Source organism: Myotis brandtii, unplaced genomic scaffold (assembly GCF_000412655.1).
Source record: "Myotis brandtii unplaced genomic scaffold, ASM41265v1 scaffold157, whole genome shotgun sequence".
Taxonomy (NCBI): domain Eukaryota; kingdom Metazoa; phylum Chordata; class Mammalia; order Chiroptera; family Vespertilionidae; genus Myotis; species Myotis brandtii.
The window spans coordinates 5,175,510-5,198,564 of NW_005355708.1; the positions used below are offsets into that span (position 1 = coordinate 5,175,510).

Here is a 23,055-nt window from a genome sequence, read left to right on the forward strand (position 1 = left end):
TTATCTGAGATTTTAAAAAATATATTTTTATTGATTTTAGAGAGGAAGGGAGATGAAGAGAGAGATAGAAACATCAATGATGAGAGGGAATCATTGATTGGCTGCCTCTGGCCCCCCCCCCCCCCCGCCAGGGATCATGCCTGCATCCCTGGCACGTGCCCCTACAGGATTGAACCCTGACCTTCTTTCATCCTAAGCCAGCACTCTTTCTATTGCACTACACTTTTGGGGTTTGGTAGATAAAATTCAACTCTAATATAAATTATATCTCAATAAAGCTGGAAAAATCTATTCTAGAAAATATCAAATTATTTAGCTCAGTGGATAGAGCATCAGCCTGCAGACTGAAGGGTCCTGGGTTCGATTCTGGTCAAAGTCACATGCCCTGGTTGTGGACTCGATCCCCAGCAGGGGGCATGCAGAAGACAGCCGATCAATGATTCTCTCTCATCATTGATGTTTCTATCTCTCTCCCTCTCACCTTCCTCTCTGGAATCAATAAAAATATATTTTAAAAAATAAAATGCAAAATCTTCTGTAAACTGCATGGTTTGGCCTAACAACTGGTATGAACAGTGATTTTGTAAAATAAAGGTTGCTTCACTGTACAGAAAAACTTAAACTCACTGGAGCCAGTATAGCTCAGTTGCTTGAGCATTGTCCTATGCAGGAAAAAGTTGTGGGTTCGATTTCTGGTCAGGGCACAAACGTACTTGTGGCTTGATCCCCAGTAGGGGCGGGCAGGAGGCAGCTGATGGATATTCAACTCTCACATCAATGTTTCTCTTTCTCCCTCTCCCATCCTCTCTCTCTCTCTCTCTCTCAAAAAAAAAAAAAAAACAAACACAAAAAAACCCAATAAAAATATTTAAAAACACTCACAACTTTAAACTCAGAAATTCTAAGACTGCATGATTTAGTTTATTTGCATCTCTTCCCAGGGCAGGGAGCCAGGGCAATTCTATGAACCCCGAGATGCAGTCAGGTGATTACTATATTTTCCCTGTAAATCCCCAAAGCAACTGAGAAAGCTGCTCTTTATCAATTATATCTCAATAAATCTGTACACAAAAGAAATATTTGCCCTAGCCGGTTTGGCTCAGTAGATAGAGCATTGACCTGCAGACTGAAAGGTCCTGGTTCGATTCTGTTCAAGGGCACGCACCTCAGTTGCAGGCACAATCCCTGGCCCTGGTTGGGGTATGTGCAGGAGGCAACCAATGGATGTGTCTTTCTCACATCGATGTTTCTCTCTCTCTGTCTCTCCTCTCCCTTCCACTCTCTTTAAAAATCAATGGAAAAATATCTTCTGGTGAGGATTAAAGAAAAAAAGAGAAAGATTTAACTAAATTTATAATAATTTCCTATCCACCACAAACCAATTCGTTAGTTTAGATTTTATGTTTAAAGAGTCCTCTGAAGTCACCCTCAAAGCTGAGTCATTTAAAATTTGCCCATTGTCCCCTTCTTGCCATATAGGATGATTCTTCCTATGTTTTTCTTGTTTAATGACATGTCTCTCCTATCTTTTTGAGTACAAATTTCTAACAATGTCATTTCATTTTTATTTTTAGATGAGAAATTGTAACATTCTATTCTGTGACCAAAATTTTGCTAAAGTTTACTCTATTTTCAAGCTTTGTAAGGTTTAAAATTTTCTACCTATATTTAGTACAGGCATTATTGTTTATATGTACAGAGAGGTTCCATGAAGAAGCTGTGTATCTAACATTGATACTTTTTGCATAATAAATTAACAAAAAATTTTGAGTACCTATGATTATTGTGACCAACTGTATTTTCAGAACTCTAAATCAGATAAGCCCATCAAAGGCTGAGGCTGTGTTTTCATGTTTATATTATATTAACATACACAAGTACTAGGACTCCATAGATGCTTGTTGAATGAAGAACACTTTGACAACAGAAAAGGAATTAGCATTTAAAATATGAACTCTCAGCACTCTCCCTCCCAGAAGCACACCCATCCCTTTTCTCCCCATCTCAGGGTCCCCTGGAGACTTGCAGCCAAAGGAGCAATGGGCAGTGGCAGCTCTTCTGGGCTAACCCCCCTGACCCTGCCTCCAAGGCCTGCTTTTCTTTGACTTCCCAGTGAGCCAAAGCAGCCCCATCTAGGCTCTCTCCAGTTGCTTCTTCTATCCTAAGCCCTTCCTTGATTCACTGTCCCCAACTTTAATAAATGCACTCTCAAAACAACAACAACAACAACCACCACCACCAAAAACCAACAAAACAAGAATTCTCACTTGGGCCCTCGCTGGTGTGGTTCAGTGGATAGAGCATCAGACTGTGGACTGAAGGGTCCCGGTTTGATTCTGGTCAAGGGCACATGCCCAGGTTTCGGGCTCTATTACCAGTGGGGATTGTGCAGGAGGCAGCTAATCGATGATTCTTTGTCATTGATGTTTCTATCTTTCTCTTTCTCTCTCCCTTGCTCTCTTGAAATAAATATATATATATATATACATATAAAGAATTCTCACTTGGATAAATGCTCTCTGTACTCCATCAACTTTAAGGTTGCTAGGCTTATATTATATACTATTTGGAACATACTTTTATACGAAAAAAAAATGTTTACTTCTTGAAGTTCAAATTTAACTGTGTTCCGTATTTTATCTGGCAACCCTATCAATTTATCCCAACAATATGCATTGTATCTATGAGATGTGTCAGGAGCTGGGTGGTCTACCTACCACCTGCCAAGCACCATACCTAGCTGCAGAAAGTCTAAACAACCGACAGCTAAGGGAAGGCTCAGTTGGAAAAATCTCGCGAGAAGCGCACCATTAATCCTTTTTCGCGATCGTTCGGCGTCCCTCCCTCTTCCTCTCTCTCGCAGGATCACGGCTAATCTCGCGATCTTTGGGAAGTTCCGTTGGGGAAGATGGCGGCGGCCGGGAGCACCCTTCTCTTCCTGCCGCCAGGGACTTCAGACTGAGCCTTCTCGGGAAGAGTGGGGACTGCAGGTGCCCCGCGTCCTGGGAGCCCCAGCCCACTTGATCCCCCGATAGTGGTGGGGAAGAGCTGATCCAGTTGTGTAGGACTCAGGCCTTCCCCACTGTCAGGATGAAGGCTCAGGGGGAAACCGAGGGTGAGTGATGGAAGGGGGAAGCAGGGGGGCGCGACACATCTGGGGGGAGCCAATCTGTGAAAGGAGCTGGGGGTCCGATGCCTTCGCGGAGGCCACTCTCTCGTGGGCGCAGAGTCCGTGGGGCGGGATGTGTGTGAGTCTCGGATTCTGACCGTGCCTTCCCTGATGGTGGAGAGCTCCGACTTTGTGGTGATGGGGACTCCCAACTTCTGTGAAGGTTTTCTGCTTAGCTCGGGGCAATCATTTGGGTCTCAGGGCATTGTAATCCTCAGGTTGTGGAAGACCAGGCGAGTGACTCTCAAACGTGTGAATAATGGCCTGAGAATAGTAATAGAGCTGTGTGTCGGAGTACCAGGGGATGTTTGGGCGTGAGTGAAGCCAGGAGGTCCTTCTGATATAAAAAGCCTGCAGTTCCCTAGAACGTCACCGTGTTCAGAACTTGTCCTCTGGCATATGCGTTGATTTTCATCCTTTCAATGACTGGACTGATTCAGAACTGAAAAACAGCTTTTCTGTGGAACCTTACTTTGATTCTCTCAAGTTACTCCAATTTTAAGTGCTTCCTTCGTGTTATGGACATAGTTTTCTATTACTAATACAGCTCACTGTATTATTTTGTACTTGTCTTCTCCACTTTATATTGAGCTTTGTAGATCAGGGACCTTGCCTTACTCATTGTAGAGTTCCTGGGACATAAATAGTTGCTCAAAAAAATGTTTGATTTGAGCTTTCATTTAATGATATTTATCAGACTTCTCAAGGGAAAGAAGGGGGGGTGTTTTTTGAAGGAGAGGACAAAGAAAGGTTTACACCTTGGGTGCAGAGGCATGACAGGTGTAAAATGAAGCAGGAATTTTGTCTAGTTTGCTCACTGCCATATCCCCCAGCACATAAAATAGTGCTTGAACGAATGAGTCTTGAAAGTGGGAATTCTTAGAAATGTGTCCAGAAGTGTAAACTGGATGAAATAGCCCCCAAACCAGTTTTCCAGAAGAAGAGGGCATTAGAGGGAGGAGCTTGAATCTTGATTTAGAAGATGTCACTGCCTCAACTCTGATTGCTAACATTCTACTCATTTTTTAAAAAAAATATTTTTATTGATTTCAGAGAGGAAAGGAGAGGGAGAGATAGAAACATCAATGATGAGAGAGAATCATTGATCAGCTGCCTCCTGCACCCCCCTTACTGGGAATCGAGCCTGCAACCCGGGTATGTGCCCTTGACCGGAATCGAACCCAGGAGGACCCTTTAGTCCGCAGGCTGACGCTCTATCCACTGAGCAAAACCAGCTAGGGCCTATTCATTTTTCAATGACATCTTTTCTGTAGCATTCCACAACTAATAAACTTTTTCTCCTTTGAATTTCAATTATTAGTGCATCTTTGTGTGTGTTTTTTTCTTTTAATAAGAGAAATTTTATTTAGAAAGTTACAGAAGTAGTAGTAGAAGTGAGCCAGCTGGGCTGCTAGGCTCAGGAAACAAGTTACAGAAGCAAAAGAAGGACCCTTGGAGCTTAGGCGAGGGAAAGGCAAAAGTAACGGGCCTGGGGGGTGGGGGAGGGATAAGAAAGGGAAGGGAAAGGCTTGGGCCTGCTCCCCACAAGAGATCAGCTGTGTATCTGTTTTTAAGAGCGTATCTCATTTTGCTTTTGTGTGATGGTTATTTCCGCATTTACTTATCCACACCCTTTCACAGATGTTATCTCAGGCATATTGTGTTTTTGCATTGCCAGTCGTCTCTAGCATAGACTCTTGCTCATACTAAGCAGTACAAGAATTCTCGAAAGGCGAGTTTAAGGGCAAGGAGATTTGCTCACCCACTGATTTCAGGAGCCAGTCTTTTCTACCTTTCTTTTACAACTCTGCTAGAAACTAATTCTTTAGCTATTGACATCTTCCCTCTCTCTCTAGTTTTAGTTTGAATTCAAATAGGAGAAATCTGAATGACAAATAAAGCCTTTTTTCTTGATAATACTTATAAATTGATCTCTTAAAATTATGTAAAAAGATGAACAAAGTTTATATTTTTCACATTGAAAATCAACTAACCATAGTAAGGCCATATTCAAATGTGTGCTCTAAATATCTCATCAAGGGATATTATACATATCATGAAATAATTTTGTCACTAAATTGTAGTTCTGATCTTGAAACATGGTTAGAGATGGTTCTTTTTTGGTTCTCATTAAAAGTTTGAATAGAAAGCAGTCCTGTTCTGTGGTGTTCATTAGGTTAGGCCCATAATTTATGTGTCTTCTTGTCACTAAAAATAAATTCTTTGTATGTTTTGAAGTAAATGATATTGAAAAATATTTTAACTGAGTTCTTAGCAGGATGTCATATGGGAGGGTTGTTTGCAAGAAAAACTTTAAGGTCTTGAAAGAAGAGTTTCTAACAATATCTTCTGATTTATATTGTAGAGTCGGAAAAGCTGAGTAAGATGAGTTCTCTCTTGGAACGGCTCCATGCAAAATTTAACCAAAATAGGCCTTGGAGTGAAACCATTAAGCTTGTGCGTCAAGTCATGGTGAGGATTGTGGTGTGTGCTTTGATAATTATTTAATAAGCTATGTTCCCTGTGTCAAATTTTTCAAACTAACTAATATAGTGTGTATTTTGTTTTATTTATCATAAAGTTGATAGCCACCATGTACTCAGGTGTTTTAAGAATCTACCTAAGCCTGGCCTTTGTGGGTCTGGTTAAGCGCTGACCTATGAACCAGATCACAGTACGATTCCCGGTCAGGGTACATGCCTGGATTGTGGGCCCTATCCCCAGTGTGGGGTGTTCAGGAGGCAGCCAATCTATGATTGTCTCTTATCATTGATGTTTCTATCTCTCTCTCTCTCTCTCTCTCCCTTCCTTCCTCTCTGAAATCAATAAAAAAATAAGTTTTTTGTTTTTTTTAAAGAGTCTACCTAAGGAGACATATTTATAAAATGGTATTAATCATGAGTTATAGTACACTGAGGTACTTTAGGCAAAGGTGCTAGGAAACACACCAATAAGAGACACACGTGATAGACTGGGATAGAGACATTTATTCTTCACTTCCTGTTAAACTCCTTGATACTAATGTGATAGTACTTTCATTGTTTCTATGCTAGGAATTGAGTTTGCAATTCATTCATTTTTTTTTTTTTTTTTGCAATTTGTTCTTAATTAGTTTCACTCCGTCAACCTCTTTTTCTGCAGTAGTACTACTCCTTCCTTAGTCATTCAGCATTCAGTAGTATGTTAGTTAAATGGAAGGCAGGGAGTTGGGGAGGATGGGGGCTGGATGTTAAAAGTTCATCCTTATGATTCTGTGGTAATTAAGTGATGTAGGAAAACTTTACTTCTATGCATTTACCTGGGCAATAGTTATATGGATGTATTTACTTTGTGATAATTCATAGATCTCTTCAGATTCTTATACTCTTCTGTGTACTTCAATGAAAGTACCCTCTCCGCCCTTCCAAATCTTATTCTATGTCCAGAATAAGTTCAGTTTAGTAGTGTTTAAAATGATTAGTGTAGCACTAGCAAAATTACTGAATTTGTTATCAAAAGACCTGCGTTTTAGGCTTGACACAAGTGATTATTACTTATATGACCTTGGACAAATTATTTAATACTAGAGGCCCCATGCACGGATTCGTGCACTGGTGGGGTCCCTTGGCTTGGCCTGTGGGGATCGGGCTGAAACCGGCTCTCCGACACCCCCAAGGGGTCCTGGATTGCGAGAGGGCGGTTCTTGGGTGATGCACCCTGGAATCGGGCTCACCCCTCTCTGGTTCGGGTGTGTTACCCGAGAACCGCAGCTGTCAAGTCACTGCAGCTCGGCAGCTCCCACATTGAGCATCTGCCCCCTGGTGATCAGTGCGTGTCATAGCTACCAGTCAGAGTGTCTGCCCCCTGGTGGTATTGTGTGTCATAGCTACCGATAGGACGGTTGCTTAGGCTTTTATATATATAGATATCTGAGTTTGTTTTCTCATTTGGAAAATAGAGGCACACAAACCAGTTTGCTTTTCCACATATATTAAGTCCTTAGTTAACATTTATTGGTTCTTGGAAACTGCAACTTGAAGCAAAATGATGTATAGTGAAACCAATATTATCATAGGCTAGTTGGCATACATAAGAGTTAAGTTCCTGTGGCATAGTTCTGGTCACAAAATATCACTGAACTTCTGAATAAAGACCCAGAACACTTTTAATATTAACCCCTAGAGTGCCGGGGAGCGCAATTGCGCTCCTCCTGTCTTTCGCCAAAAGTGTCTTTTGCTATGGCGCTCCTCCTGCAGTGTCACTATTAGATGCTAGTAGTTCACTCTTTATTGACAGATGGCACCTAAGGAAAGTCAGCAAAAATGCCTTGGCAATTTTAGCATAGTTCCTAGGATATTGGTTGGCACTCAAAGGGTTAAACGTCAAGCCCTAGCTAGTTTCGCTCAGTGGATAGAGCGTCAGCTTGCGGACTGAAGGGCCCCAACTGAAGGGCCTCAGGTTCGATTCTGGTCAAGGGCACATGCCTGGGTTGTGGGGTCGATCTTCCGCAGGAGGCAGCCAATCGTTGATTCTCTCTCATCATTGGTGTTTCTATCTCTCCCTCTCCCTTCCTCTTTAAAATCAATAAAAATACATTTAAAAAAATATTAAATATCGAAATAAATGTGAGCTATACATCCATTTAAGAAATAGTAATGAAAATAAGTGAGATAATATTTCTAATTTGCTGGAATAAATTCAGAGTCTTGGGTGGCCAGAGCCTATCCTGGCAGCTCAGGGCTCAAGGTGGGAACCCACCTTGGACAGCATGGCCTTCCATTGCAGAGTGCACACACACACACACACACACACACACACACTCACACACACTTACACACTCACTCTCAGATGGGAACAATTTAGACATGGCAGTTAATCTAATGTGCCTTTGGGACATGGGTGGAAACCCAGAGAAAACTCACACAGACATGGGTAGAATGTGCAAATTTCACACAGTGGTCTCAGCCAGGAATCGATTTTTGTTTTCTCAATGTTATAATGAGATGAAGTTACTTGAGGACCTGCTATAATTCTGTTGTAAGGATCAGATCAGATAATGGATATTAAAGTGTCGGGTTGCTAAATTACTTTTTAACTAAATTCTACAAATATATGTGCATCTTCTGGCTCAGGGTTGTGTACATAAAAGGTATTTAAATTGCCCTGGCCAGTGTGACTTAGTTGGTTGGGCCTCATCTCGTGCACCAAAAGATTGCCTGTTCGATTTCCTGGTCAGGGCACATGCCTGGGTTGTGGACTGATACCTGGTATAGGGCGTGCAGAAGACAGCCAATCAATGTTACTCTCTCACATTGTTGTTTCTCTTTCCTTCCCTTCCTCTCTCTCTAAAAATCAATAAAAATATTTTTTAAAATGTTTTAAATAAAAGAATGGCAATTTTTACAGTCTTAGGACTCAGAGATTGTCATTTTTTATTTTTACTGGGAGTACAAGGCAGCCATATTCTAGTTTGAAATGTGTGCTATGTAAATGATATTGTCATTAGAGCAGTGGTTCTCAACCTTCCTAGTGCCACGACCCTTTAATACAGTTCCTCATGTTGTGGTGACCCCCAACCATAAAATTATTTTCGATGCTACTTCATAACTGTAATTTTGCTACTGTTATGAATTGTAATGTAAATATCTGATATGCAGGATGTATTTTCATTGTTACAAATTGAACATAATTAAAGCATAGTGATTAATCACAAAAACAATATGTAATTATATATGTGTTTTCTGATGGTCTTAGGCGACCCCTGTGAAAGGGTCGTTTGACCCCCAAAGGGGTCGCAACCCACAGGTTGAGAACCGCTGCATTAGAGAGACATTATGAGATAGAGGAATTTCAGATGGCCACTGGTGATCACCAACTGGTGGTCACCCCTTTTATAGGGGTACCAGTGCCTTGGTTTGGTTACCATAACTTCTGTTGTCTACTTTTCACTTTTGCAGATTCAGAAACATAATTTTACTGGTATATCAAGATTTTGAATTGTTTACAACTGACATACTAACAAAATCTCAATAGATTAACATGTAAATCAGAATGCCAATTTATTTATTTACAACAGAGGGTCTATCTTTCCAGTTACCAAAACACTATATTCATTGTCTAGAGCGCCTCCTTGCATATTCAAGGTGCAAGGGAAGACAGATTATTAATTAATCAGATGTTTGTTTTGTGAGATTGGAATTAGATTAAAGAGAAGAATTGGGGCATGGAAAAGCCTGAAAAACTATCCTTATATCATAAAACTGTTCACATTTCTGGGGATTCTAATGTGCAGAGAAAAGCTTCTCCCCTGGATGGGGTTAGAAAATCTATGCCAGTTTTTTTGTTTGTTTGTTTTGTTTTGCTCTTTGGGAATACCTTTTCTGGACTACGCAATCTGTTACTTTGACTACTGTGTGGTTGTATTTCTTAGAATAATTTGGGAATTGCCAAATCTTATGAGCCACCCCATTTAACTGAGTAAATTTTTTTTAAAAATATATTTTATTGATTTTTTTACAGAGAGGAAGTGAGAGGGATAGAGAGTTAGAAACATCGATGAGAGAGAAGCATTGATCAGCTGCCTCCTGCACACCCCCTACTGGGGATGTGCCTGCAACCAAGGTACATGCCCTTGACCAGAATCGAACCTGGGACCCTTCAGTCCCCAGGCCGACGCTCTATCCAGTGAGCCAAACCAGCCAGGGCTAACTGAGTAAATTTTAGGATGTAGTTACTTGTACAGGAGGCTGATCTCATTTATTACATTTTGATTCTTCCTAATTTCCCCCTTGAAGATGATCTTACTTTATTTTTTTTTTTATCCTCACCTGAGGATATGCTTTTTATTGATTTTTCAGAGAGAAAGAGAAACATTGATCAGTTGCCTCCCATATGTGCCCCAACCAAGGACTGAACCCGCAACCTAGATATGTGCCCTGACCAGGAATTGAACCTGCAATCTTTTGGTGTATGAGACAACACTCCAACCAACTGAGCCACCCAGCCAGGGCATGGTTAACTTATTTTAGATCTGGGAATACCTTTTCCTTTCTTCTTTATATGGATATGGATGTATCCATGTACTATATGAACTTTCTTCCTTTGGCTGGATGGACAGAGCAACGGTTAAGAATATATTTTTAAAAAGTCTATAGACTATCTAGAGCAGTGGTCACCAACCATGAGGTCCGAAAGGTTGGCGACCACTGATCTAGAGTATAGAGAGAATATAGAATATGTTCTACATATTCAAATATATAGGATATTTTTGAGCCAGGGCTCAAGTAGATACAGTCTATAGAGTATCCTGAAGTATTACTACTAGGATAATATATATGCTTATCTAAAACACTGTTAGCTCGGTTAATTTTTACCTCAAATGTTTTCCCACTTAATACAGGAGAAGAGGGTTGTGATGAGTTCTGGAGGGCACCAACATTTGGTCAGCTGTTTGGAGACATTGCAAAAAGCTCTCAAAGGTTTGTAATCATCTTTGAAATATGCTGATTTCTTAAAACTACCTGTTTAAGAAAGACTATTTTATATTTTACACTTACACTAGAAATATAAATTGAAATAGGTCAACTTTCTATGCTAGGTTTTGGTTTTGCTTTTATTATGGAATTGAGATGCGCTCTTATCTGATGTTTTGAAACATTTATTTTGATACTATTTTAGAGGCTGGTAGAGACTCAAAAGATAATTGATGAAGCATAACTATAGATAGCAGGGGAAAGTTGTTTTTTTCACCTTTACATGTTTTCTTCTAATTAATTTTCAATAAGAAAACGGACATTTTAACGCTAAAAGATTTTTACTGTGTTTATAGACAATGTTTTCAGGAAAGCAGATATAAAATTTAAATTGTGAGCTTGATTATTCATGCTTATAATTACCTCATGTTTTTTTTGGGAGAAATGAAAGTAAAAAAAGATTTTCCTCTGATGCACCACAAATGAAACTTACTCAGCTGAAGATTGGTTTATTTTTTCATTGTGGTAAAATGTTCATAACATAAAACTTATCATTTTAACCATTTTTAAATGTACAGTTCATTGGCATTAGGTACATTCACATTGTTGTGTATCCATCGTCACCATCCATCTCCAGAACTTTATCATCTTCCCAAATTGAAACTGTGTACCCAATAAACAATAACTTCTCATTTCTTCCTCTCCCCAGCTCCTGGCAACTACCATTCTAATTTCTGTCTGTAAGAATTTGACTTCTCATAATAGTAGAATCATAAAGTATTTGTCCTTTTGTGACTGGTTTATTTCACTTAGCATAATGTCTTCACGGTTCATCCATTTTGTAGCATTTATCAGAATTCCCTTTTTATGAAAGCTGAATCATATTTTAATGTATGTGTATACCACATTTTGTTTATCTATTCAGCCATTGATGAACACATGGGTTATTTCCACCTTTTGGCTATTGTAAATAATGCTGCTATAAACACTTGAGTATTTTTATATTGTTTTATTTTATTATTATTTATTTTATAATTTCATTTTATGTTTTATTTTAAAGAGTGGGTTTATTATAGCTGGGGACAGTGAAACAAGGAAGGGCTTAGGATAGAAGAAGCAATAGGAGAGAGTCTAGGTGGGGCTGCTTTTGTTCTCTAGAAATGTCATAGGAACGAAATGAGCCTAGGCGGGGCTACTTTGGCTCACTGGAAAGTCAGAGAAAAGGGGCTTGGAGACAGGTTCAAGGGGTTAGCTGTCCATTGCTCCCCTGATTGCAAGTATTGTGGGGACCCTAAGAGTTTAGGAAATGCACACCTGAGAGGAAGAATGCCTGTTTTTATGTTGGTTTTGATGTTAATCTTCCTTATTCAAACATTAGCAGATAACTGTATCTTCTTTAAATTAAAGGTAACTGTCCCAAATGAGTAATGAAAAAGGGAGAAGAGAAAGATCCATTAGTTTTTTCAAATATATTTTTAAAAATTGACTTTAGCCAAAACCGGTTTGGCTCAGTGGATAGAGCGTCGGCCTGCGGACTGAAAGGTCCCAGGTTCGATTCCGGTCAAGGGCATGTACCTGGCTTGCGGGCACATCCCCAGTAGGAGATGTGCAGGAGGCAGCTGATCGGTGTTTCTCTCTCATCGATGTTTCTAACTCTGTATCTCTCTCCCTTCCTCTCTGTAAAAAATCAATAAAATATATTTAAAAAAAAAATTGACTTTAAAGAGAAGAAGGGAGAGAGAGAAACATCGATAAACATCCCTAGGTTGTCTCCCGTATGCGCCTGACCGGGGATCTAACCCTCAATCTGGGTATGTGCCCTGACCTGGAATTGAACCTGCCACCTTTTGGTGTACTGGACGATGCTCCAGCCCACTGGGCTATACCGGCCAGGGCTCAAATAGATTTTTTTTTTTTTTACCTTTATTACTGCATAGGCCATAGCTAACCCTTACCAATGACCTTTGTGCAAATTGTAAGCATTCGAACTATTGAATGTGTTTACCACTTTGAAAGGATGGTCTTTGAAGAATACAATTTAAGTTATTTGGAGCATCCTTTGTGATTTCCTTTTTTCACCCTTTCATAGTAACATCTTTACCCGCAATGACTGATCGTTTGGAGTCTATAGCAAGACAAAATGGGTAAGTAGACAGACTATCTGTAGGCAGAAATGTTTAACTTAGTGTTGACTTTGGGTGGCTTTATTTATGTGTCTTCTATTAATTTCTGTTTTGATTTGTTCCTGCTAGACTGGGCTCTCATCTCAGTGCCAGTGGCACTGAATGTTACATCACGTCAGATATGTTCTATGTGGAAGTGCAGTTAGATCCTGCAGGACAGCTTTGTGATGTAAAAGTGGCTCACCATGGGGAGAATCCTATGGTATGTGTTGTCGATATTTCACTGGAATCTGTGGGGTTTACTTAGGGACATTAATTTTAAAATGAATTGTTGGGGTTTGAAATAGCTTGGGTTTAGTGTTTTCATGAGCCACTGTAGAGGTGATGTGATAGGCTACAACATCAGTAGCTTTAGAATGGGATTTAGAGTAACATGGGTCCATCTCTAACATCATCGAAAAGCTTTAACAAGTGGAAACACCAGAGCAGGGGTCCTCAAACTTTTTAAACAGGGGGCCAGTTCACTGTCCCTCAGACCGTTGGAGGGCCGGACTATAGTTTTAAAAAAAACTATGAACAAATTCAGCAACAGACAGCGGCGGCAAAAACACCCAGCGAGCCGGATAAATGTTTTCGGTGGGCCGCATGTGGCCCGCGGGCCGTAGTTTGAGGACCCCTGCACCAGAGGAACCCTTTCCATTTCATATACACAAACATGAGCCGCAATTGAAAAATAGGTGCTGGGGTTTCAGAGATAATTAATGAAGTTTCTATCCTCAAAGAACTTAACATAATCAAGATGGACAGATAATCTTGTATATAGCTGATGTCTCTGAAAAATCCTATAAAAGGGATGAGTCTAAAATGTGTGTAACCAGACAATTGGATATGGATTCCAAGGATGGCATTAAAGAGAGGTCCTGATGTTTTAAACAAGCTACTGAAAGTTGATTCTTTTATAAACTATTTCTTATATTTTGATCTTTAATTTCCCTTCCCAATCCCATGGTTTACCAAGTAGGAAGAAGATGTTTTTTGATATCTTAATAATAAGGAACTTCTATAGAAGTTTTAATGGCATGTGTGCTAATAAGAGAAAAATTCTTGGTGTCTTCAGAGATCTTAAAGTAGTTTAATATTTTAACATAATTTCTTTAATTTCAGAGCTGTCCAGAGCTTGTACAGCAGCTAAGGTAAGCAAATGACATAGTCCCTGATATTGGCAGACAATGCTGTTCTTTATAGCTAGGTTTTGAGGCCAGTCAAAAGTTACCTTCCTGAGGAACAAATTTATTTTCTTGGGTCAAGATTTTTCAGAGCCTATACTTGTTCAATTTTAGAACTGACTTAACTTGATTTCTTATCCTACTCAATCTAGTCCAGGGTTTTTCAGCTTTGGCAGTGTTAATAATTTGGATTGGAAAATTGTTTGCTCTAGGGGGCTGCCCTGTGCATTGTAGGATGTTTAACAGCATCTTTGGTGTCTCTCCACTAGTTGCCAGTAGTAGCTCTTGAGTTGCAACAATCAAAAATATCTCCAGGTATGCCCTAGCCAGTTTGGCTCAGTGGATAGAGTGTCGGCCTGCTGACTGAAAGGTCCTGGGTACGATTCTGGTCAAGGGCACATGCCCGGATTGCAGGCTTGATCCCTAGTAGATGGCATGCAGGAGGTAGCCAATCAATGATTCTCTCTCATCATTGATGTTTCTCTCTCTCCCTCTCCCTTCCTCTCTGAAATCAATAAAATATATTTTTTTAAAAAAAGGAAAAGGAAGTGATTTAAAATATCTCATTTGCTCTGGCTGGTATGGGTCAGTGGTTAGAGTGTCGGCCTGTGCACTGAAGGGTCTCTGGTTCGATTCCCCATCAAGGACACGTACTTGGGTTGGAGGTTTGATCCCAGGCCCCGGTCTGCATGCATGAGGGTGGCAACCAATTGATGTGTCTCACATGATGTTTCTCTTTCTGTTTGTCTCCCTCACTCCCTCCTTTCCTCCTTTCCTCCCTCCTTTCCACTTTAAAATCAATGGGAAAAATGTCCTTAGGTGAGGAAATAAATAAATAAATAAATGGCTTATTACTTAAGAACAAATTAGTAAAAAAATTATCAGTTCTTTTTTACTATCTTTTTAAAAAAAATATTTTTATTGATTTTTAGAGAGGGAAGAATGGAGAGGGATAGGGAGATAGAAACACCAATGAATTGGCTGCCTCCACATGCCCCGCACCAGAGATTGAGCCTGCAACCCAGGCATATGCCCTGACTAGGAATCGAACTGGTGACTTCTTGGTTCCTGGGTCAATGCTCAACCACTGAGCCACACCGGGTGGGCTTAACTATCATTCATTCATTCTTTCTTTCTTTCTTTCTTACAGAGAGGAAGGGAGAGGGATAGAGAGTTAGAAACATCAATGAGAGAGAAACATTGATCAGCTGCCTCCTGCACACCTCCTACTGGGGATGTGCCTGCAACCAAGGTACATGCCCTAGACCGGAATCGAACCTGGGACCCTTCAGTCCGCAGGCTGACACTCTATCCACTGAGCCAAATCGGTTAGGGCTGGGTTTAACTATCTTTTATACTGCTTATTAACACATCCAGAAAAATGGGCAGAAAAAGGAAAACCTTTCATTTTCTTTTGCTATTGTTTTTAAAAATATATTTTTATTCATTTCAGAGAGGAAGGGAGAGGGAGAGAGAGATAGAAACATCAATGATGAGAGAGAATCATTGATCGGCTGCCTCCTGCCTGCCCCCTACTGGGGACTGAGCCCACAACCTGGACACATGCCCTTGACCAGAATTGAACCCAGGACCCCTCAGTCCACAGGCCTACGCTCTATCCACTGAACCAAACCAGCTAGGGCTGTTTTGCTATTTTTGATTAATTCTAGAAACCTCGCTGGGGGAAAAGAGAATAGAGCAAATTATGAAAATTAGTTTTATATAGCCATGATTTTTGGCACTTTGCTGTTAAGATTGGGTAGTAAATATATCTTTTATTCTCTTCCCTCTCCCCTCTTCCCTTAACTCCTTATAGGGAAAAAAATTTTGATGAATTTTCTAAGCACCTTAAGGGTCTTGTTAATCTTTATAACCTTCCAGGAGACAAGTGAGTATTTTTATTTTTTGCTATTGTTGGAAAAAAACAATATAAATCTATAAACTACTTTGTGCTTAGAAGTTTGCCAAGCCTTTTGCCCTATCTCATTTGTGATTTCTAATAGTACTGACAATCTAGAGCTCACCTTCCAACTCTATGTTTTTTGTTTTTGTTTGTTTTTTAATTGCTTGAAGTATTACATATGTCTCCTTTTTTTTTTTTTTCCCCTTGACCTTCCCCTGGCCTCCCCTACCCCCAGTGTCTTGTGTCCATTGGTTATGCTTATATGCATGCATGCAAGTTCTTTGATTGATATCTTACTCCCCCCCCGCCACTCTATGTTTTTAAGTTATTTTAAATTAACAATATCTGCATTAATGCATTATGCTAAAAGAGACTATAATCCTTGAGGTGTCTTCAACATATTGATTTCTGGGCTAAAAGAAATTAGTTGTTGTAGAACTGGCTTGTCATTTTTACTTTTATCCTACTTGGGATTCTGTTAACCTGCTTGGCTCTTTTAAATAGAGATAAAAATTAGCTTTGATAGATCATTGGATTATTTTTTTTGCTTTTAAGTTTAGAAACACATTTTAATTAAAATCTAAATACAGTTACTAAAATACTGACTTCTCTAGAAAACCGTGGCTATACACTAATACATTGCATTTATCATGTTAGAATGTGCATTATACTCAAATACAAAAACTATAAGATAAACCACCATCCTTCAACAATTGAGCAAAGATAGAATGCCTAAGGAACAACATAGATGGACTTGCAGAGGCTGGGCTGTTTTACTTCAAGCACCATTAGAAAAAGAGCACAAATGCATGGATTTTTGGGTATATACATTGAGTTGAACTTTTGGCACTAGGAATATCACTATAGATTTTTATTTTTTTATTTTTTTTAAAACATATTTTTACTGATTCCAGAGATGAAGGGAGAGAGAGAGTTAGAAACACCACTGATGAGAGAAAATCATTGATCGGCTGCCTTCTGCACGCCCTATGTTGGGGACTAAGCCCGTAACCTGGGCATGTGCCCTGACTGGGAATCGAACTGTGACCTGCTGGTTCATAGATCGATGCTCAACCTCTGAGCCATGCTGGCTGGGCCTCACTATGGATTTAAAAAAAGAAAAACATTTTAAAGGTTTTTTAGTTGCCTTCAATATAGACTTGCCCTTTAGGCTTTCTGTATTTGTGTGTGTGTGTGTGTGTGTGTGTGTGTGTTTTAATGATTTATCTCTTGTTCTCTTCATCTACTTTCTAGCAAACTGAAGACTAAAATGTACTTGGCTCTCCAATCATTAGAACAGGATCTATCTAAAATGGCAGTCATGTATTGGTAAGACTGACTAAGGTGTCAATTCTATATGACCCTTCTGAGTACCCCATTCTTAAAGTTTTTTTATATTGGGCATTGCCAGGGTTCTATTATATGGAGTTGGGCAAAAGAAGGTTTACAGTTGTTTATATGGAAAATAATACAAGTATTAATAAATAATACAAGAATAAACTCTGTTTTTGTACTCACAACTGTAAACCTACTCTTGCCCACCTGTATATATTTATATGACACATGTATATTACTATACATCTGTATTTTACCTATATTATACATCTTGTCCATCTCTTTTCACTTCCCAAATGCTGACTGCATTCCATTTCCTGACTGTCAGTATCCCTAAGTTGATGGTTGGTATTCCCTGTGTTTTATCTGAAGTCTTGTTAAACCTGGCCTCCCATCTAATAAATAATAGTCTAGTTGTAATTTTTGTTTGCCACACTATATATTGCTGTATACTTGAAAATAATCCTTTCACTTTGAAGGTGAAATACAATTGTTATATGCCCAAGTACAGGACAGAGCCATTAATTATATGTCTTTTAAGAGCTGAACTCATTTTCACAATGTGTACTGATACCTTCAGGCTTTAAATACAAGCAAACATAGATAATTTGTCTTGCAGGAAAGCAACCAACGCTGGTCCCTTAGATAAGATTCTTCATGGAAGTGTTGGCTATCTCACTCCAAGAAGTGGGGGTATGTGATACTATTTTGCTTATTTAGAAAAATGTCTAATTTTCGTTGAGGGGTCATTACTTAAAATTTCACCTTAGACCAGGCCGGTATGGCTCAGTGGTATGAACTGGGAGGTCATGATTCTATTCCCGGTCAGGGCACATGCCCAGGTTATGGGCTCGATCCCCCAGTGGGGGGCATGCAGGAGGCAGCTGATCGATGATTCTCTTTTGTCATTAATGTTTCTCTCTCTCTCCTCTCCCTTCCTCGCTGAAATCAATAAAAAAATACATATTTTTAAATGTAACCTTGGGTTTATAAGCAGAGGGAGAAAATTATTAGTCATTTCTAAGGTATTAACACCTGTCTTCCCTACATTTTATATTTTTAATTGTGAAGTAAATTGTTGCCACTAGAATCAATACTTACGCTTCTGTCATATTTCATAAGCTGCTTTGGAGCATGAGTCTTCATGTCTGTGAAATTATTTCCTGTATATAGGTTTATAGAAATGGGAATGTTTTTCTTTATTTGTAATTTACCTGGTAAAGATGTAGTGATAAGTTTTCTTTTTCATAGGTCATTTAATGAATTTGAAGTACTATGCCTCTCCTTCTGACCTGCTGGATGATAAGACTACATCTCCCATCATTTTGCATGAGAATAATGGTAAGACTTTAAAGCAACTGAAGGTTTTTATCAGTGTTTTAAAAAAAAATTTTTAAGTTTGAATGCCTGGGTTTGCTTGTACTTCCTGGTTTGCTACTTGTAATAAGTTTGCCATCCCTGTTAAAGTTTGCTACTGATACAGTTACACACACACACACACACACATGCATACATATCTCTATATATAAATATGTACGCATATATATGTGAATAAGTAAATGAATGAATTAAAATATATAAACCACCCTGACTTGAAATAATCCCCTTTAATCATTACTTTAATGGTGAAGAAATTGGCCAACTTACTAAGGAATTATAATAATGGATGTTATTTTCTATTTGCACTTAATAAAACAAAATGAGAAATGGCCTAATACCTTATTTGGTCCCCTTATAACTTCAATCATTGATTACCCTATAATCATAATTCTATTTAAATACATTCTGAAGTTGGAGAAAATAAGCAAATATCAGTAATGAGCCTTAAAAATTTTTTTCCTTGGACTGCATTATTTCCTGTATTTTGTTTTATTTACTGACAGAAAGTCTGGTTGGTTAGAAAGGTAACTTCTAGCATTTCTAAGTTATATAGGTATTACAGTATCTGTAAAACAAAATTGGTCTGACAAATCATGCAGAAGTTAGCCTGTTTTTATGTTTTCTTAATGTTAGGGTCCTTATAATTTGTGTTACTTTGCAAAATATCCTTTTTCTTTTCTCTTCCCAGTTCCTCGATCTTTGGGCATGAATGCATCAGTAACAATTGAAGGAACATCTGCTATGTATAAACTCCCAATTGCACCATTAATTATGGGGTCACATCCAGTTGATAACAAATGGTAAGTTAACTATAATTAATCCTAGGGTAGCAAAGTCCATTTTTTACCATCAAGCCCAGTTTTAAGCCAGTTTCTCTTGGCTCTTCCCTCACTTGACTTTCCAGAGATTGGCTTTTTGTTTTATCCATTTAATTTCTTTTTTTAATGTTTATTTTAATGTTCCTCTGAAGTTTGCTCATGGAACACATTCTCTGTCCTGAGAGAGAAAGAAGAGAACTGTGCTAATTCCTCTTTTTAAATGATTGCTCCTTTTTCTCTCATGGGACTTATGTTGGTTTGGAGTTACGTTGGAGCGATAACTAGAGAACATGCCTCAGGATACATGTTTGATTAAATACTTTAGGGTTAATAAATAGGATGTTTCAGAATTGGGGGAAGAAAGTTTTGATAGGCTTTGTGAGTATGTGTTTATATGAAGCAGACATGTCTAAGAATGGATGTTTAGATTTTTCATTTTCATATCAAATCAAAACCCAACCCTACCTCTTCTTTTATTTGAAGGACCCCATCTTTTTCCTCAATCACCAGTGCCAATAGTGTTGATCTTCCTGCGTGTTTCTTCTTGAAATTTCCCCAGCCAATCCCAGTATCTAGAGCATTTGTTCAGAAACTTCAGAATTGCACAGGTGAGTTATAAGTATCAGTAGCTAAACTTGTTATAAGTATGAAAAAGCAAGCTTCAACTTCAGATTATCTTAGACCTCTTTTGGTCTTGTAGGCCTCAAAAAAGTATTGATGGGTATAGATGTTATGGTACTTGGTACTGAAGTACTTTTTGAATGAATGGAAAAATAAAGTAGAAGTCATGAAAGGAAAACTGAGCTGTCAACGTTTTGATCTTATTGTGATCATTATATTGGTCCTTTCCCCCCTTCCCCCAGGAATTCCATTGTTTGAAACTCCACCAACTTATATACCCCTCTATGAACTGATCACTCAGTTTGAGCTGTCAAAGGACCCTGACCCCATACCTTTGAAACACAACATGCGATTTTATGCTGTAAGTAAGACTCTGTGGGCTGTTGTAGGTTATGTTTGGACCCAAAATGAGAATCTTCCTTTATAGGATTACTGAGGTTAAGTAACATTCTATTGGACTGCTGGATCATATCCTATTTCCTCAGTCAGGCAGGAAATTACAGAAATCTCTGGAACATACTGAAGAAAGAGCATAAGCTTCTAAGTCAGGAAACAACATACATTTCATTGTTGAAATTTCAGATGAAAGTTCCTTAATGGTATTTGGACTTTTACAAGCATATGAGTAGGTGTTAAATATTCTTATTGTTTAATTTTTCAAGTGCCATAAGCTTATAATCTGGAAAGGTCCTTTATTCAGATACATACAGAGAAGAAAGTGCTTGAATGCCCTGGCTGGTGTGGCTCAGTTGGTTGGGCATTGTCCCGTGCTCTGAAAGGTTGCCGGTTCTATTCCCGGTCAAGGCACATGCCGGGGTTGCAAGCTTGAGCCCTGGTAGGAGGCAGCCAGTTGATGTCTGTCTGTGTGTGTTATCTGTCAGTCTCTCCCTCTCCCTCTCTCCCCCCTCCTCCCTCCCTCCCTCCCTCTCTCTCCCTTGCTCCCTGTCTCTTTCCTCTCTCTCTAAAAATCAATGAAAAAAAAATTTTTTTTAAAAGGAAAATGCTGGAGTGAATAAGGGAAGTTTCAAAAACCTCATTTTCACTTGAATTTGTTGGAATGTTTGATGATAGTCTAGACTAAAGTAGTAGTTCCCAAATTCTGGCTGCATTATAATTATATATAGAATATTTTATTAAAAATACAGATTTTATACAGATTTCTGAGGTAATTTTCATGTTAGCTAGGCTAGGAAACCACTAGCAGAACATTTACAAAAAAAGGGTCTGTTCAGCCAAGTGGGTAATTAGCATTTATAACATCAGCTGACCAAAGAATTCAATGGAGTTCTATTACTCGCTGAGTTTTGAGGTGTAGGTTGTTTTTTAGGATAGTTGTGGTTGGAGAATAATGTGTGAGTAAATAGCATTCATTTCCTTTGTTCTTTTTGCCTAGGCTCTTCCAGGTCAGCAGCACTGCTATTTCCTTAACAAGGATGCTCCTCTTCCAGATGGCAGAAGTCTACAGGGAACCCTTGTTAGCAAAATCACCTTTCAGCACCCTGGCCGGGTTCCTCTTATCCTAAATCTAATCAGACACCAAGTGGCCTATAATACCCTAATTGGAAGCTGTGTCAAAAGAACTATTCTGAAAGAAGGTACTGTCTTTCCTTTTGATTTCCTTACTAATAAATGGAAACTGATAACTCCAGTGGTTTTTAATTTGGTAGCCCATCATATTATCTATGGAACTTCAAAAAAGACAGATATTTGGTTTCTATATCCACATGAACTAAAGAACTGAATTAGAACCTCAGTGGGAAGTGTTGGGAATCTAGTTGAAGCTCCACAAATAATTTGATGGAACCAATCTATGAATTAGCATATGGAAACCACTGTGGGTTATTTTTGGGCGGGGGGGGGTGTTTGCAATGGACTTAGTCTTTCTCTACATACAGTGATATAATTGGTTAACTAAGGGCCTGAACCCTGCAGTTGAATATAAAGTAGAACTTGAGATGCTGTAAGTGAAAGGACTTGATATCTAAATTTTAGGTTGTTAAGAGAGTTCTTTTAGTCCCGAGTATATTTCCTCCCTCCATTCTTTGGAGAACTTAATCATATAGTTTACAAAAGGATGAAACCTGTGCCTTTTTCTCCCAGGATTCTGGAATGCTGGTGTTTTTCAAACAGCGTTTAGAAGCTTTGATATGAATTTAGGCTGCTCTAGTTAACCACAGTTACTTTTTACCTTAGTTGTAAAACACTTTAGTGAAAGAGATGTATCAGTGCAAATGCTAGGCAAGAAGAAATGGAAGGTAAATCAGGAGATACTTTTTATGGGAATAAGAATTGCTTTAGAAATGAGAAATTTTAGAGAGCATATGCAAGTATGCCTATGGACCTTCTATTTCATGTATTTGAATCCTAGGAGAATTCTTCAAAGAGCTTCAGGGCACCTAAAAATGAGTTTTTGTATGGTAGTTATGAAGTTAGTCCTACAGAGATGCTTTCTGCCAAGCAAGTATGTGATCCTTGATTCTGGGCTGCCAGCATGTTTAGCTTAAGAACATATGATGGCAGATATGTGTGTATTTGGTATAACTATACATTTTAGATTGTAACCCTATGTCCTTGCTCACCAGATTATGGGTTGCACAGCTAACAGCTGCAAACACTGATAGAAAGCTGGGTTTATGGCAGTGGTTCTGGATGTCTGCTTATCAAAAAGAATGAGAAACTCCTCTTGGCCACATTTATATTCAGAATTCACTTTTAAGGCAGGGTGTTTATATCTTTCAAGTTCTTTAACAATTTAGGGATTAAATGCCTTCATTTTATTTTATTTTTTTAAAATATATTTTTATTGATTTCAGAGAAGAAGGGAGAGGGGGAGAGAGATAGAAACATCAGTGATGAGAGAGACTCATTGATTGGCTGCCTCCTGCAAGCCCCCTACTGGGGATCGAGCCCGCAACCCAGGCATGTGCCCTTGACTGGAATCGAACCTGGGACCCTTCAGTCCACAGTCTGACACTCTATCCACTGAGCCAAACCAGCTAGGGCCAATGCCTTCATTTTAGAAAATTGAA

General features: G+C 39.0%; 1 protein-coding gene across 4 annotated transcripts in view; it reads left to right on the forward strand.

Annotated features, from left to right (window-relative positions):
• The first annotated feature begins 2,874 nt into the window (after positions 1–2,874).
• Positions 2,875–23,055, forward strand: part of MED1 (mediator complex subunit 1) — a 28,369-nt gene continuing 8,188 nt past the window's right edge. Inside the window, exons 1-14 of one of the 4 annotated variants that reach the window (XM_005861898.2) lie at positions 2,875–3,115; positions 5,535–5,641; positions 10,548–10,626; positions 12,710–12,764; positions 12,873–13,005; positions 13,908–13,936; positions 15,786–15,857; positions 17,127–17,201; positions 17,827–17,900; positions 18,459–18,548; positions 19,276–19,387; positions 19,889–20,013; positions 20,269–20,387; positions 21,420–21,621. In XM_005861898.2, the coding sequence (XP_005861960.1) occupies positions 3,091–3,115; positions 5,535–5,641; positions 10,548–10,626; positions 12,710–12,764; positions 12,873–13,005; positions 13,908–13,936; positions 15,786–15,857; positions 17,127–17,201; positions 17,827–17,900; positions 18,459–18,548; positions 19,276–19,387; positions 19,889–20,013; positions 20,269–20,387; positions 21,420–21,621 (1,297 nt within the window). In that variant the 5' untranslated portion in view covers positions 2,875–3,090. The remainder of the gene's footprint in view (positions 3,116–5,534; positions 5,642–10,547; positions 10,627–12,709; positions 12,765–12,872; positions 13,006–13,907; positions 13,937–15,785; positions 15,858–17,126; positions 17,202–17,826; positions 17,901–18,458; positions 18,549–19,275; positions 19,388–19,888; positions 20,014–20,268; positions 20,388–21,419; positions 21,622–23,055) is intronic. The other 3 variants (XM_014536161.1, XM_014536159.1, XM_014536160.1) reach the window with 3 other exon arrangements.